Source organism: Trichophyton benhamiae (genome assembly GCF_000151125.1).
Source record: "Trichophyton benhamiae CBS 112371 chromosome Unknown contig01989.5, whole genome shotgun sequence".
Taxonomy (NCBI): Eukaryota; Fungi; Ascomycota; class Eurotiomycetes; order Onygenales; family Arthrodermataceae; genus Trichophyton; species Trichophyton benhamiae.
Window position 1 is genome coordinate 1,037,062 of NW_003315112.1, and position 16,920 is coordinate 1,053,981.

Consider the following 16,920-nt stretch of genomic DNA (forward strand, 5'->3'; position numbering starts at 1 on the left):
TGAAATGAAATAACTTCCTCTTTTCAACCCGAACTCTTCTCTGGCCTATCCAACAAGTCCACTCTAAACAGATCAAACATTCGCTCTCCAGCCCACCCGTCAAGGTGTTCCCAGTTTGCGCAATAGTGCATATCTTTATCAAAATTTGTCGGGTAAAACTCCGTCGGATCTTCGTGCTGGGCTGTGTTGTTGATCCAGCGGAAGGTGACGAGGGACAGGTCCGGTTGACACATCAGGGACTCTCGAATATATTCCACACAGTGGTCGGCGTGCTTTATTTCACGGGCCATAGACTCTTCGTCCTTGTTGGCGTAATAATGCTCTTTGAACATCATGCGCTTGACTTTTTTCTATGCCACGGATACTTCAGTTAGCACCAACACATATACTACTATCCCACAGTTCGGTTTCCTACATACCAAGCAGTGAAGAGAGTGATATACACTTAGTGATGCGATACCCTCCGAGTGATCTTTGGTATATACTGAAGTCAAGTTCTTCTCCTTCAGATAGCCGATAGGAACACGGATGTTGTCGTCTACTCTCGATCAAAAAACATGAATCAGTTCATGTCCGCAAGCCTTCGAGTTTGATAAATAATAGACTTACTTCGCAGAAACTTGTGCCATGCTTGCTCCATCTCCTCACGAGGAGGCCCAGCAAAGGGGTTGTTCACGATATTTGTTGGGAACCGACGGTACTCCCATTTCAGGCCTTGTCTATCCGGTACTTTCGGCAAGTCAGTAAACGACCGGCTGAGTTGATTGATAGGTAAATGGACTGACGTGGAAGATGTGGTTGATTGCCTTCTTTTCCTTCCTGCAAAACATGTCTCTGGAGCCTGGGTAGGATAATGGCAAAAATAACCAGCGAATATATGACTATTATCGAGCTATGCAACAGCCATGGAAATATCCTCCTCCATATACGTCTCTTCGGTTTCTGGTCAAATCTCGCATACTCGTCTTTGAACTCTTCTTCTGAAGCGCAATTCAGGGCCTCATCACCCCTAAGTAGCGGCTCGACCGCATGCTCTCTTGCCTCCTTTTGCTCCATGCTTCTCCCTGAGAGAGGTTGAACATCTATGATTGAGATACAAACCCCCCCGGTTGGACTTGTTTGCTCTTGAGCTATCAGACATTGGAAGCAACGCCAGTCTGCCTGATTATCGACCCACTCGATCAAGTTGTCGTCCGAGACAGGGGTACCCAGAGGAATTCAATGCAGCAGACAGCCGCTGTACAACATTACAATGCACTCGGTCCGATTATGGGCTATTCAAGCTTGACACTTTTCTTATTCTGCTTTTACAATCAACCTCCCAAAGCTTTATCAAAATTATCCAGATCCTTCTGTATTACACTCTGGATACAGGTATTATATTATCTGTCCAATGAAGCTTGGTAGATCCTTCAGAGGATTTCCCGCTGCCACCCGTCCTGCCCGTATCAGAAAGCTCCAGACCACCATCAAGCCTGAAAACTCAAACGGTGTGACAGCAAATCCAGCCTAATTAACAAACGGCTGCATAAAGGATTAGGAGCCCCAAGGTCTCGCAAAGATCTTCGTCTGCTCGCCGGAGGATTTATGCCTCTTCATTAACTTCTTTATCCTGCCTGCTTGAACGCCTCACAAACGCTGCGAGTCCCCGGATCATGGAGTTATTCAATTTTAAACCTCAATACCAGCCTGTGGCCAGCAACAATTCCCCGCGGCCGGGAATCCTGCCCTTCCTAAGGCAGTATCCGCTAGGCAACTACATACTTTTACTGGCCATCGCTGCGGTGTCTGCCGGGATAGGAGCGTTGATTGGAAGGTCATCTCTTGGCTGTGGGAGCTGTGTCCAGTACTCAAACCGTAAGTACACACCATCGGACCCTACCTTTCATCTACTTCGACTGGCACATGTTGCAAAAGCTCATCCTTCTCTGGCAGCTGAAATCCCGCTGGGCACCATCAAGGAGATCTTTACCTATAATCGGACATTTGGTGAAGACCCACGAATAGATAACGGCACGCTGGCAGCCTGGGACTCCCTTGTTCCAAGTGAGTAATTGCTGACGTCCCAAATATCCGTCAAGTCAAGGAACAGACGCTAATCGAGCATGGTGTTGTCTCCGAGATAACCAGTTGGCCAAGGCACGGTACGTTTTCCTGCAGGGAGCAAGAAGATCTATACCTTGTCTGCCGTGCACCAACTACATTGCCTGGTACGTGCGAATGCCGTTGGCTCTGAATGAACTGAGTAAAAACACGACGATTTAGAAACGTGCTAACCCGACGATGCTGTACGAAGTGGTCTATCCACCAGAGCTATTACAGGGCCTTGCAGTCGCGTCGTCGCGGCGATGAACAGCAGCACAACCACATCGGTCCCCATATGCGGCACTGCTTCGATTACCTGCGCCAGGGGCTGATGTGTGCCGCCGATTCAACCTTGGAGCCTGTCGATACGAGGCTAGGTGGAGTTACTGGATGGGGGAGCGAACGGGTGTGCCGAGACTACACTGCTCTGAAGGATTGGGCCGAACAACGACGAGTGAGCAATAGCAAGGGCTTCTCAGACTAGCGAGCGACCAGCAGGCCAGTAGTCTAGATTGATCTGCCAGGCATGTTTCCAAACTGTCTCGTTAAAAGAAGTCTTGTCAGCTGCGTATAAGGAAATATCTTTTTGGGCATACACTGCGAAAGTCGAGATGTATAAATATAGAACAAGCACCGGGGGTGGTACAATAGGCTTTTTCTGCATACGCCCGCCCTGCAGAGTCGTCCTTTGGAGGCCGGCGAGGAACCCTGCCAGCAAAGTCCCAGAGTCAAGCCCTGCGTCATCCCTTCATCCGATGTGACGTCGCTGCCCTGGCCCCGGTCTTCTCCAGGTCTTCCCTCGCCCTCCATCTTCGCCCGCCAGCCAATGCCCGCGCCACAAAGCGGCCCATCCTGGACCCACCGATCCCCGCGCCCCACCTGAGCTTAAACAAAAAACAACAGTGATTGGCTGGAGAACGGCAACGGATCGACCGGCGCTTGCACCGATAAAGCCAATAAGAGGCCGCCCTTCTCTCAGTCGGCTGTGATCTCTCGATTTCTATTGGTTCCTAGAGTGTGGATCGGCCTCGAGCTGGACCCGCAAGTTCGGGCCGCGCGGGGGCCAGCTGGATCCACCGCCAAGACCCGCGACGGTTTTGGTATGTATAAACAGCATCAGAGAAACCCAGCTTCTTCTTGGAGTCGGATTTGATATCAACGAACGATCCGTGGCGGAGTTCGGAGCAGACTAGCGGGGCATTTTTGTTTGTCGGTAAGAGACATAGGTGCCCTGCTGTGACCGGCAAGTACAGTTATGTACTCCCAGGCCCTGTTGCGCTGCAAGGCTGCTGAAAGCGGCATCCTGGTGATTCGACTGCTCTCGCGCCCTTTTCTATGTAGGACATGGCGTGACAGAACCGCTTATGCTGCCAGAAAATAGGCATAATGCATACTGGTAGGCAGGGATGGCCGAGGTATTAGGAGCACATGACGGTACATATATGTGTATTTCGGCCGGGGGAAGGCAGTACGGCCATACAAATATAGAACGTAATTTAAATCCTACCCAGCGGACAGGGGGGGTTGCTTACACGCAAGGCAAACCCGGGTTGTTGCTGCAGCGGTTGCATGGCTAAGCGGTCAAATACCAGCACAGGGTATTTTAGAGCTGCGATATTCCATCTCCTTCGACGGCCTTTTTTCCCTTTTTTCCCCCTTTTTATATCAGGTCGTCTGAGCGCTGATTTGTGTAGTTGCAAGATCAAAGTCATCATCACTTTTCAACACCACCGAAGATGAAGTTCCAGATCATCCTCCTTTTGGCTGCTGTTGCCAGCGCCGCCCCTCTTGCCAGCGGTATTGACCTCCATGCTTCTCCCTGGCTGTCTTTCCCGATTGCTAACTTTGGCTGATAGGCAAAGTCGCTGACGCCGATGAGGCCGTCGTCTACCCAGCAAAGGTTGACCAGTCCTGGGTTGATGCCGATGTGGCAGCTCGTAAGTGTAATCTCCAGGCCCATTTTGAAGACTGTTTTTCTAAAATCGATATAGGATCTGTACAAGACGCAGACGAAGCCGTTGTCTACCCTGCCAAAGTCGACCAGTCCTGGGTTGATGCAGACAACGCTTAAAGGCTCTCATATTTCCACGTATATATAAGCTATGGACTCTACCACATAATTTGTAGTCCGAGGTGGCACGGTTTTATGAATTTTTTTTTTTTATTTCTTATATCAGTTACGAGAAATTTTTAGCAAATATAGATTGGTCTCTTCAGTGATTTTGAGCATGACTACGCTTAACGTATGTCCACCGAGTAGCACCTAAAATATTCGTAGAATGAGGCTTTCTTGAAATAGTTACATGGGTTCCGGCAAACGGATGCACAAGGCATAATGCTAACACGAAACTTATAAGTGCGGCCAGCCCCCGTCTCACAGGCCAATTCTACGTACTCCTTGATAGCCTCACCGGACATACATGTCAGACGGTCAACAGCAATGTCCGACGACCACAAGAGCTACCACCCTCTGCGGAGGGATTCAACAGAAAACGAGCATGATGGGTCATTGAGAGAATTCAAAACCCCAAGCAACCAGAGACCGGTCATCCTGATACTATCAGCGATTATCGCTGGGTTGGTTTTTCTGAACGCAGCTCTCAGCTTCTACCTATACAGCCAGACTAGGTCATCGAATTCACACTGCGACTGCGGCTCTTATTATGGTATTTCAATACTGAATCCGTACTTTTTCTCTAAATAGCACATGTTACTGACTGCTTCCAGCTGGCCTAGAGAGAAACGTCCCCATACAAATATACCAATCTACCGAGTTTGTCGCCGAAAATGCGAGCGATGTTGCACATCTCTGGGAGAAATTAAGCGGAGATCCAGGGGTCGTCGCTCTGCCGCAGAAATATGTGTCTGAAAAGGGGCTTCCGCATGCTATGCGATTCCCATGGGACGACGATAAAGGGGTGTATCTATTGCAGGGATATCATAACCTGCACTGTCTGGTCAGTCATGACTGTCTCGACCTCCACCGCTTAGCACTCTAGCCCGCATGCTAACCTGTATCATTATTGTACTTCTAGAGGACCATCTTCCGATATACCTGGAATGCTGACCGCGGTATCCCTCAACGAGTCGCATTCAGTCACATTCAGCACTGCCTCGACCAGTTACGCCAGGATGTTATGTGCAATGCAGACGATACGCCAAGATACGCTGGATTTCAGAATCCTCCAGGAACAGGAGCGGGTCAGGTCAGGATGTGTAAGGACTGGAAGAAGCTGGAGCAATGGGCCAGAGAGCGGACGGCTTGTTTCAAGCATGAAGACGAAGTTCCGGGCAAAATGATTGATCGGTTCAAGTTTTGCCCAGACGGAAAGGTGCTGTGGCCGACGGATAAATCCAACTAACTCATGAGAGAGTCCATGATGTATGTGTATTTTTGTTTCCTTGTGATAATGAATAGATGTTATATACCCGATTTTTATGGGATATTAAGATATAGACAGAGTATTACTAGCCATTATTATATTGCTCGCCTGAGGCCAAAACCAACCTTTGAGACCCTGCTTGCAGCCATACTAATGACTGAAGCCGTAAGCAGAGCTCCACACCAGCAAATAAGTCCAACCCAGCCTCCGCGTCCATTGAGAATGGCGCCGGCAATAGGATTGCCTACGAGTACGCCGCATCCTACAACGGCCAGCGTCATCCCTAGCCGAGTGCCTATCTTGCTCTTGTCTGCAGAGAGATTCACCACTCCTGCAGCGGGTAGCCCCATGAACGCACCGGCAGAGAACCCGTAGATGACGCAAAACACCACCAGACCGGCTGCACTTTTGATTGCAATCAGGCAGAATGTCAACAGGGCGCTGATAAAGGCGACGATCGTTTGCACGTTAATGGACCCTATTCTGTCAGCATAAAACCCAGGTATCAGTCGTCCTGCCAGAGAGCTCCCGTTGATAATCACCAGGAGATATGACTCGAGGACGTGTGAGATGTGCGTCTCCTCGAGCGAGTAGAGCTGGATATAGTAAAAGATAATGTAAAGGCCCGTGAAGCCGAAGATGAGGCCCAGATTGAGCAGCATGTAGGGGCTGTCTCTGAACGCGGTCGTATCTACCACGTTGTATCTGGCCCTTTTGGTTGGGACAGACCGGGGCTTCATCAGAAAGACCGGCAGCAGCTGGGTTGCCAGAATGATAAACCCGATCACACGAGTAGCCCAGGGGAAGCCGATCCTGGGCTGAAGACGGCTGAAGATAATAGGATATATGATTCCGCCTGGTTCGAGTATCACAGTCAGATATCAGTCGCAGTTATGTAACTATACAGCCACAGAACGCCCACGTACCGATGGCACTGCCAGCCGAAGACGCCCCCATGGCCAGCGCAGTGCTCTTGTTGAAGTACTGCGACACAACAGCCGGGGCCGGCACGTAGAGACAGCCGAATCCCAGGCCCATGGTGATCGCCTGCGCCAGAAAGACCTGCCAGTACTGCGTGCAGAGGCTGGTCATGAACATCCCCAGCACCGTGAGCAGCGATCCGAGGCCCAGCAGCGTCTTCACGTAGCCTGCATCGACGACGGGCCCCACGACCATCGAGATGATGAACATGAGGAACGCCTGGGTCGAGCCGATCCAGGAGATGTCCGAAGGGGACTTGGACGAGAGCAGGTCGAGTTCATAGTAGGTCTGATATACCCCGAACGCGTTCATGAGGCCCCTGAGTCGACACTTGACCGTCAGTTACACTAACTAAAAAGCTAGCGACGCCCCGATAGTTGGCTCGACTATACATACCATGTATTCAGATTCAGGCAGAATGCGCCCAGGACCTGGAGCCAGGCGAACCAGTCCTCGTCCGGCTGCTGCTTCGACGACGCGCGCTCGACATCCTGCTCGCCCCGGCGCTGTTGCTGCGGCGGCGGTGCGTCTTCCTGAGAATCCGACGGCGGTTTATCGTCCATCGCGCAGGACATCGACCAAAAGCTGCCTCTCCCCAGGGCCGATTTAAGCGAGGAAACACTCCGTCCCAGAGGCAGAGACGCGGCAGGATGGAGCAGTTTAAGAGTTGCCGCGACCTTTTTGATCCCTCCAGGACGGTTTTAGGCCCCTCTTCGATCCGTGGTTTGCATGGTTGGCTTCAAAATATTACGTACCAACCGGCGCATCCCAGCAGCCCAGAAGGCTCCGAAGGGCCCGGCGTCTCCCTGTCTTCGTCTCTCTCCCTTCGGCTGCTTGCTGACGGCGATGCATCGTTGCCAGCGAGTGGCCAGCATCAGCCGCTGATGGCTAATTAGCTGTCATTAACTATTAACCGTCGTGGGTGTCGTTAACTACGAGCTGAAGATCTCCCTTGCATGGCCCGTCAACGCCACCAGCACCCTCCAGAATTTGTCTGCTTGCTCCTTGGGGGGGCTGAGGACTGGCTTGTTCGACCTTCCACATGCTGTGCAGGCTGTTCATGCAAGGATCTTGCCATTCCATGCCTTGTCCGATCCCTCAGGTTGCACCAAGGCCCCCCAAGGCCCGCAGCAGATTGGAGGAGAGGAAGAAGCCTGAAGAAAAAGAAAGCAAACGCCAGCAGTGGAACGTTTGGTCACCGGGATTGCGAGTGAGAAACGAAAAGAAAAGACACAAAAGGACCGTCGTGCTTTTTGTCTATTCTTAGTTGTATCACTCGGTCTGGTTGTATATATATATATAACTCTGCAGAATGGACCCTGCTGGGAGCCGGCACGATATTCTTCACATCTCACTGTTACCCCCCTGACACTAAGAATAAGATAAGGACATATACGAGTGGCATACTCGACCCCCCTGGCCGTCCGGACTTGATCGCCAGGCCACTGAGCAGCTTGTATCTTGACACTTGACATGGATGGATGTTACCGCGTGGTATGTCATGCTCACTCCTCCGGCAGCGATATCCATTTCCCTTGAACCCTTTTTGGGGCCTTTCAGGAGCGGATGCTTACTTACGACTCCCGGACAATGCCTCCTTGCGGATACGCCAGCCTGATCTAAAATGCTACCTTGTGCATAGTTGTACCGCTATATAGGCACTCCTGCGTCGCTGGAACCCGGGGAAGCGCCTCGAGACTGTCCACTATTCATGCGATAGTTAAACTAGCTGCTTTCGTTTGCCCTCGAGATTAACAGATATATTTCGAGTCGCTTCATTCCGTTTGATTTTTTTTTTTTTTTTCATCGGGATCGGGATCTCTCCTTTTCGTTTCGCTCTTTTTGTCTGTCTGTCGTTCGTCAAGGTCAGTCCATAACCGCCCAAGATGGCCATGTCTGGGCCAGATTATCTGGGGACAACCGTCCTGGTTGTTGCCTGGGTGTTTGCTGGCCTCGCCTCGATTGTTGTTGGTACCAGATACTACGTTCGTTGGAGGATCATAGGAAAATTTACCATAGACGACGCCCTCATCTTCGTTGGTTACGTGAGTTAAACTTGGATCGCTTCAAGGGATGGGCATTACTGACCGAGGGGTAAAAAAAAGGCATTTGGAATAGGGAATTCTATTTTTTTGACCATATCTACTCACTGGGGACTGGGAACCCATATGGCAAAGTTGTCGGAAGAAGGGATCATGCACTCCGTGAAATGGGTCTATCTCTGCGAATTCTTCTCCATCATGTCTCCTGGTATAGGGCGGATAGCCTATGCATCTTTACTTCTCGGTCTCCTTCCGCCTATCAAATGGCGCAGCCGCATGCTATGGAGCCTGATATGGATCCAGTTTATTGTTGATATCGCGACGGTGATCATCAGCTTCTCCCAATGCCGGCCTATAAGCAAGTTCTGGAACAATAGTATCCCAGGCAGCTGTTGGCCTCCGAAAGTCCAGCAGAACACCGGTTACTTCCAGGGAGGTGAGTGCATCTTTGATATTCTATTGTAGAGTATGGATACTCACAGCACAGCAGCGGTATGTTCGGCGGTTGATCTTGCCCTTGCGGCCTTTCCCGCTAGTATGTTCTGGAATTTGAACATGGAGTGGAAGAAGAAGGTATCCCTTTCATGTCTTATGGGACTAGGTGTTTTGTATGTCTTACCCAGGCCGCTCCTCAGTAGCAAAGAGACAACAAGCTAACTAGCCCCGATACCAGTGCGATGATCGCGTCAATTATCAAGACAGTCCAGTTAAGAGCAATCACTGCAAAGGCTGATATCACCTACGCCATGGCTCAGCTCGCCATCTGGTGGACACTGGAGGCATACCTGGTCATCATCGCGACCTCGATACCCACTCTCAGGCCAATAATGACGCCTAACAGGGGCGGAACCAGACCAAGAGGCAGCTCGATCAAGAGATCTACCATGATCCACTCCCATCAGTCTAGCTACGGACATAGTAGACAGTTCGAGCGCATAGAAGACTCCCAGCTTCTGGAGAGTGGCTCTCGGACGAGCATCCCTTATGCCGGCGATGCTTATATCATGGAAGAAGGACGCAGTCTGGACCGCAATAACCTGGAAAGACTGGAGGGGATAGAGAAGACAACGACCATCGGCGTTACTTATGCTGATGCCACCAAGTCGGATCCCCAGCTGCGACTTGGAGCTGATTTTCGATGATAAGGCGTGCCTCTCCGTCGGGTAACCGCCTGCCCGCGACAAAATAAATATAATACGGGGAGATAGATGTCTCTGTTTCATGATTAGATGAATCCACGCCAACGACGCTCCCTAGCCGTACAACGAGCTCTACACCCAACCTGCACGGCATACAATATCGAGCGCACTACCGTCCTAACCGACAGAGGAGCTGTGTAATACACTACTCAGTGCCTCTAAATCGGCCACTGATCGATAGCTGTGCCATGAGTTGGGTAATAACATTTTTGATAGGTTAGTCAATGCCTTTGCTTGAGTCTAAAGTAGGCATATAGAAACCGCTAAACTGACACTACAGCTACATCTAGAATTCGATTGCTCCGTCCTGCCTTCTTGATACCCTCTACTAGCTAATATCCCGAAATAATATGATACCCAATAATAAAACCATCAGCGATAAGCGCATGACACCCAAAAAGCTCCTACCGATATCTTTATCAACACGCATAAACTACATGTACATTACCTCTACAATAATGACAAACACTATATTCCTCAGTTGCCAACAGTGTCTCTCAACATAGTCCGTCGGGTAAAGGTTAACTGATTTTTGCGCGACCAGCAGAGGCTCGTGTGCTGCCGGTTGACTTTGATCTGACGACATACAAACCATTTTTGCAAATAACCAGACTATATAAACGACAAAACGTCCACACAATTATATTCCATCGCATACACAGCATTTTCAATAACTGGTTTTCCGAAAACATATGCAACAAAAGATGCCTTCCGTTCCAATAGACCCTCCCCCTCCATATACGCCACGACCAGCACAAAGCCAGCGTCGACCAGAAGCGATCCTCAGAGATGGTTTTAAAACTATAGGGTTTGGAGTTCGAATTAAGTGGGCTGGGATCCTTTCGCCTAGAGGAATATATATATCTCCTGGTGCTGATTATCGTTTCGGTTACATAGTTTGTCTTCTGATGAGAGGAATGTTCTCCTTGAATTTTATCTCATCAAATGTCCAAAACGCGGCGGGTAAGTTGAAGAGCTACCATCTTTATCTCATCTAGTTGATTATGACTACAACGACTCAAAACAGAGTAAGAGATTGATGGAGTTCATAGGGAGTATCATTTCGATACAAAGGTAAAGTTGCACAGGAGAGCAGGCAAGCGCAAGATCTTTCCAGCAACGGTCTATACGATTGAGGGCTGGGTAATAAACCGACGAAGAGTGAAGTGGCCAAGGGCTTGTTGCGAATCCTGCGGCTGTGGTGCTGGTGTCCAGTGCAACCAGTAGTTGCCAGTTAGCTGGTATTATTCAGATAAACCAAGCAACCGCCTTTGCCTCTTTAATGGATTATTCAAGCATAGTTATTTAAACTAGTGGAGACATAACCCAATTTTAGCTGGACACCATCGGCAGATGATCGATGCTTATCCTGACTACACCCGGCAATGTCCAATGTTGACAATATTTACTTTGCATACCCCGGGAAGGCTATGGTGTGCTCCATCTCCAGTGGTGTCCCCTCGATAGACAAGTTGAAGTTGAACATATGTAAATTCGTCATAAGCTATATACAGACGCACTCCTAAACTATGTACATAGAAGAATAAGAGAATGCATTTAGCAGCCTGGTGGGAGCTTGTTGCTGCCAGTGCGGTTGCGGGCATCATATTTGGCACCGTAGCCGAGGCCACGCTTAGCGAAGGCCTTCCAGATGGTGCACTTGTTGGCACTGTTGGTGAGAGCACGGTCGGCGTCGAGGATGGCATCACGGGCCTGGACGAAGTTGGGGTTGCATGGCTGGCTATAGGGATATGTTAGCTGGAGTTATGTAGAAATACAATGGACGTGTGGACTTACAGGGCCATGCCGTCCATGACGAGCTTCATGGTCAGATGGCGACCATCCTGTGGAACGCCGTTGCGGAAGACTGGGTCGGCGGAGTAGGTGCCGCCGTGGGCCTCGATAAGAGCCCACATGAGGTCGTAGAGCATGGAGGCCCAGACGGTACCAATCTGGTGGACCTCACGGAGGCTGTTGACGGAGGTGTACATGTAGGGGTTGGTCTGGAGGTTAGTGGAGTAGAGGTAGGCACGGATACCCTTGGGGTTGTTGGCAGCCCAGGCACCCATGGAGTAGTTGGTGTCCTTGGTGTCACGGGGCTTTAGACGGATGGCAGTGGCGTAGAAGTCACCCCAGCCCTCGCCCATACCACCGGACTCGAGAGCGTTCAAGCAGGCACTGTTGGCGGGACCACCACAGAGACGGTTGGAGACTAGGAGGCGGACGGTATGTCAGCATTGTCAAGTTGTGGTAGTTGAGAAGACAAGGGGGGTTCAATTGAAGAATGGTTAGGGTGCTCAGCAGGCTTTGGGGTATGGGCTACTTACGACCGTGGGTGTATTCGTGGATGACGATACCGGCTTCAAGGCAGCCATCACGGTTGGGACGAGCAGTAGTCCAGTTGTACATTCTCATGCGGCCAGGGCTGCCATCTGGTGGGGTGGCAAAGTTGGCATTGTTGGTACCAGAGCCATCCTGAGCATTGACAATGGCGAAATCGTTGCCCTTACCACCCTTGTTGCCGTTGTTGACCTGGAAGTTACCAGCAGCCTCGTTGAAGCCGAAGGAGTAGAGGAGGTCATGGTATCGGTTGGTGGTGTAGAAGAGCTGAGTGATGGAGAAGTCCTTGTAGGAGGATGGGGGAGTAGCAGTTGGGCTCCATGGGTAGCTGAAGATGAGGTTGGGGCTCTGTGGGCGGTAGTTGTTGATATAGGTGCTGCCGCCAGTTGGGTTGTCCTGGGCAATGGCGTTGTTGCCACGGGTGGTTGGGTACTTGGTCATGCCATCAGAGTTCCAGGTGTAGGGAGAGGCATCAGTCCATGGGTCACGGATAGAGGTTGGGTTTCCCTCGGTGGGATCGTTGAGACCCCAGGCGCTATCTCACCGTTAGAACTTGTCTACCCAAGCATATATATATATATATATATGTACATGTTATATAAGTGGAAAGCGGATGGAAGATAAGTACTTACAAGACCTTGTACTCAGCAGAGGCAACGTAGTCAACAACGTTGTGGACAGTCTCGCTGTTGTGGGCATCGACATAAGTCAAGAGCCAGTTGTCACCAACATCGGTCTCAACTTTCCAGGTCAAGGCGAGGCTTCCGTCTTCCTTCTGGAGGTAGACGAGGTTAGCCTTGGGAGCAGAGAGGGCACCGGTGGTTCCCATGAACTCGAAGGACTCCTTGCCAGCAGCAGTCTTAGCCTTAGCGTTGTCAGACTTGACAGGGAGGTTGAGGGCCTTGACGGCACCCTTCAGGGCCTTGACTGGGTCCGAGAATGCACGCTTGACCATTGGGTTCTCCTTGGGGATCTCTCCGGTGAAGAAGGAGTTTCCGAAGGAGAAGACCTTGCCATCACGGCCGATCTAGATGCATGTTAGCCATAGCCATTCCACACATTCTTTAAATATCAAACTTCTTTTTTTCAATGACAATGTAGCAAAGGACCAAGGTAACTTACGTTGACATTGAAGTCAGAGTTGTCAATGTCAAGACCGTGGGCGGTCTGCTTGAAGTGAACATGGCCAATTCCGTTGGTGCCAATGTAGTGGTCATCAACGACACGGAATGTGGACTTGGGGAATGTGCTCTTGACCAGCTTGGTGGCGGTTGAGACGTAGTCATCGTCCTTGGAGAAGGACATGGCCTGGATCTTCTGGGCGGTGGCATCACTGTCCATGTACTTGGCCTTCAATGGCAGACGGAAGGACTCGATGTCGACGCCACGGCGGCTGAGGACGTTGCTGGCGTGCTGCTCGGCAGGGTGAGCGAGCACATTCATGGGCAGGGCCAGAAGCCCGGCGAGCAAAAGACCGTGCATGATGGCGGTTCACCAGCAAGCAGCAAACAGAAAAGGGCAGAAGAAGGGTATTATGGGGGGTCAGAGAGCGTTGTTCGTCTTGAGGAGCTCTGCTTGAGAGTTCTGGGTATCCTGAGGCGGGCATCCAGAGGGTTTTTATAGAGGAATCCATCACCGTCTCCCCGGCTCTGCCTCCACCCTCCTCCTCCTCCCCCCCATGGCAGCGCTAAAAGTCTTATCATTCGGACGTTTGAATAGCTTCCTGCCCTTGCTCTGGCCGTCCTGGCAGTCTCGTGAGTGCAGACCCGGCCGGGGGAGATGCACGCCTTCGCCTGGCCCCCCTCCCTCCCTGCCTGGGTCTGATATGGATCGAGCTGAGCAGATGTATCCTTCGGGCCGTGTCAAGCCTCATTAAACTGGCCCTTCCTGCCAAGCACGTAGCATCCTGTCACTCTGTGCTATACGGGGTATCTTGTTTTTGTTTCCTTCCGGCCAGCTCGCGGCAGAGCTTCAGCAGATCCGGGTCATGCCCTGGGCTGCAGTCCCTCTGTGCTCCCACACCGGCGCAGCTCTCGCAGCTCCCAACGGGCAGCGGACAGCATCACAACGCCGGCCCGGTGTAACAGGCGAGCTCGAAGCGCGGCCAGGCGGCTGCCCGTGGATCGTGACCTGCCATCCCAACTGCCGTGGCTTGTGGTCAGCTAGTTACATTCTTCGTAACTAGTCGGTGGGCGAGGAGAAAACAAGCGTCGCCAGAGATAACTTAGACCTCGGACCGGGATGGCCCTGGCAGCGAGCAAGCGGCCGCCACGGCTGGACTCGGTCAAGCATCAGCCAGTTCGTGCCTCAGTCCGCCGCCAGAAGAGACGAAGAAGCTGGAGAAGGCGAGCAGAGCAGCGTCCCTGGGCCGGCGGGATGATCACAAGGCCCCGGGAGAGCCAGCAAGGGGCGAAGGCTATCAACTCACATACACACAATCCCAGCCCGCGATAAACAAAACAACAGAGGCCATATGTATCATGATTGATCGAAAGGATAATTACATATTAACCGTGGGCGTCGGCAGCGGTTTTCGGTGCGCATGCTTGCCAGAGAGACCCAGCCTCGGCCGTCTCACGATGTTTTGCTATGGTTAGTTAGCTCTCCAGCGGGCTCCCACGAGTCAGCAAGCCACAGGACAAAAAGCCTTATATCGCCGTCTCACGCTACATCGCGCCAGGGGGACGATGCGGGGGGGCTTCATGCAGCGCCAGACAGGTGTCTACTCGAACAGTTCGCGGGCGTGCAGTCTGGGGAATCTGGCACAGTTCATCGACATGCAGGACTGGCTGGCAACACTGCCCCTGAATCCCTGCCATGCAGGCTATACTTGCACTGGCCTAAGAGCTAGTGGGCTGCTCCACTCTAGTTCGTTAGCGGTCTCAGGGCTCGCTGGCCGATACGAGACTCTAAACTCTTCTGGACCGCCTCGAGGAGACGATCACTTGCGGCCTCGCAGGCAGACGGTGGACTGTTTCGATAGGGGAAGCCCGCCGCCTCTTCCGGTTGCAACCCTCATCAAATACACTCATACACTCGCCTCTACGACTTGGATACTTGTCTAACAAGTTAGCTAGCTAATTGGCGAGCTGGAGATCGCTGCTTTGGATAGCATAGCTGCTTAATCTATTCTGGAATTCCGCTTTCTCTCGGGTTTATATCAATTTCCGAAGCACCCCCAGGTTTTCCTGCCCTTGGCTTCACCCAAGCCATGTCTGCCGCGGGAATCGAGGGCCTGTTTCCCGCTTGCTGCATGAGATAGATCCTTAGCTGGACATATACTCTGCTGAGCAGGATACACTCCCAAAAGCATATGGTCTCCCCGGCCCCCTAGTGGCCCCATTCTTCAGCAACGCTGGTGGTTAAAGCATCAACTATCGACCGAAAGGGAAGGTCATGACAAAACGTTATCTCCAGGCTAAGCATTCGGAAACACCCGATTTTCCCTTGGAAAACCTGGGGAATGCGTTTCATGCATGCAGAGACTGACCAGAATCTGTTGCCTGATGTGCCTCTCTTTTCACACGGCACCCCTCCGCTTGCCTGTCATATTATCCTTTCCCAAAAATAGAATAATGATATCAACACACCCTCACTTTCACCATCTGGAACTGCCGTTCTATGAACGTGCTGATGGCCAGGGTGATGACTCTCCGAAATTACATGGTGCCACCTTTACTCCTGAATACTTGGGCAGTCAAAAAAAATGTCTCGAAGCTGGCCTGAATCCCCCCCGGAAAGTCTTTCTCTGACGTGGCGATCATTTTACGTCCAGTGGACACGGGCAATTTCAAGGACCAAAAAACCAAGAATAACCAACCGGATATTCGATATTAGCCAACCCCAAGTCAATCAAGCCTGGTCCTTGACAGGATGGGTTATGGCTAGCTTAAGGATCCTATCCATGCTGCATTTTGTGCTGCTTCATCAAAAGAACAACACTGCTGGACCCTTGATGTGCGGACACTAGAAGAATCACAGAGAACATGCTAAGCTCTCTCGTGCATGTCAGAAGACCACGGCTTTTATTCCAGAAGTTGATCGCCGACCTAGCGATCAGGTACGAAGCACACATTACGGATCTCCTCCGCACTCCTCCCTTAATTCTCGTATAAAAAAACGGCCCCAATTTCACCACTTCAGGATGACATCCATGCCTCCCGTCGCCAGCCACGGATACCTGATACTTGCGCTATTCTTATTATCCGTAATCACAACCAGTGGCAAACTGAGCGGATAGTTAATGCTGCTGTCAAAGATAGACATCTACAACCGCACAAGCATTTCCCCCGCGTTCTCAGCTGCAGTAGTTACGGAGTATATTGCCATTTGATATATGAAGGGGTCAGTATGAATATCACCATAACCGCTGTTCATCTAGCGAGAATGGCCCTGGTAAATGATGTAGGAGTTGAACGATGTTACTCTACAGCCTTCACATCCTGCAATCAAGCGAAAGTATAACTCATCATCTCTCGAGTCTTGCGAGAGCCGGGAATAACCCCTGGCGATTAACAGAGTAGCACGTTGATTGAATGACCAGTGACTTCAGGGTCCATAACATCAGTCCATCATATTCTCCTATTATCAAGCACTGTCTGGTTGACTCCAGGCTAGTTTCAGACATCACTGTCCAAGATATCTATCGTCTGTCCGGCTCGAGACAAACAGCGCTTGGTAGGCTGCCAACGAACCCCTTTTCCCTCGAGAAACCTCATAGGATACCACTTCACCATCCTCATGAGTTATTACCTGCGGATTTCGCTAACGAAACACCTGCAGTGACGCCGTTTTCTCTCATCTATATCTCGATGAACGATTGACGTTGAAATTCGCTGATGGAGATCAACCTGATCAGCACGATCAACGCGGCTCCGTCAGGGTTCATAC

At 51.1% G+C, this 16,920-nt stretch overlaps 5 protein-coding genes across 5 annotated transcripts; 1 reads left to right on the plus strand and 4 right to left on the minus strand.

Moving 5' to 3' along the window:
* Positions 1 to 23: 23 nt before the first annotated feature.
* ARB_05081 (uncharacterized protein) lies at positions 24 to 1,056 on the minus strand (the record flags this gene model as incomplete). The annotated part of the gene is made up of 4 exons (XM_003016742.1): positions 24 to 350; positions 420 to 538; positions 610 to 714; positions 786 to 1,056. 4 exons carry the CDS (start codon positions 1,054 to 1,056, stop codon positions 24 to 26), a joined length of 822 nt encoding a protein of 273 aa, XP_003016788.1.
* Positions 1,057 to 3,799: 2,743 nt separating this feature from the next.
* ARB_05082 (uncharacterized protein) lies at positions 3,800 to 4,045 on the minus strand (the record flags this gene model as incomplete). The annotated part of the gene is made up of 1 exon (XM_003016743.1): positions 3,800 to 4,045. One exon carries the CDS (start codon positions 4,043 to 4,045, stop codon positions 3,800 to 3,802), a length of 246 nt encoding a protein of 81 aa, XP_003016789.1.
* A 1,518-nt stretch (positions 4,046 to 5,563) lies between these two features.
* On the minus strand, positions 5,564 to 7,012 carry ARB_05083 (uncharacterized protein; the record flags this gene model as incomplete). Its single annotated transcript, XM_003016744.1, has 3 exons — positions 5,564 to 6,324; positions 6,395 to 6,768; positions 6,846 to 7,012. The coding sequence occupies 3 exons, from the start codon at positions 7,010 to 7,012 to the stop codon at positions 5,564 to 5,566; spliced, it is 1,302 nt and encodes a 433-aa protein (XP_003016790.1).
* Positions 7,013 to 8,335: 1,323 nt separating this feature from the next.
* On the plus strand, positions 8,336 to 9,633 carry ARB_05084 (uncharacterized protein; the record flags this gene model as incomplete). The annotated part of the gene is made up of 4 exons (XM_003016745.1): positions 8,336 to 8,494; positions 8,555 to 8,927; positions 8,979 to 9,099; positions 9,153 to 9,633. The coding sequence occupies 4 exons, from the start codon at positions 8,336 to 8,338 to the stop codon at positions 9,631 to 9,633; spliced, it is 1,134 nt and encodes a 377-aa protein (XP_003016791.1).
* A 1,614-nt stretch (positions 9,634 to 11,247) lies between these two features.
* ARB_05085 (uncharacterized protein) lies at positions 11,248 to 13,512 on the minus strand (the record flags this gene model as incomplete). Its single annotated transcript, XM_003016746.1, has 5 exons — positions 11,248 to 11,431; positions 11,488 to 11,902; positions 12,018 to 12,565; positions 12,663 to 13,057; positions 13,153 to 13,512. The coding sequence occupies 5 exons, from the start codon at positions 13,510 to 13,512 to the stop codon at positions 11,248 to 11,250; spliced, it is 1,902 nt and encodes a 633-aa protein (XP_003016792.1).
* Between the last annotated feature and the right edge of the window lie 3,408 nt (positions 13,513 to 16,920).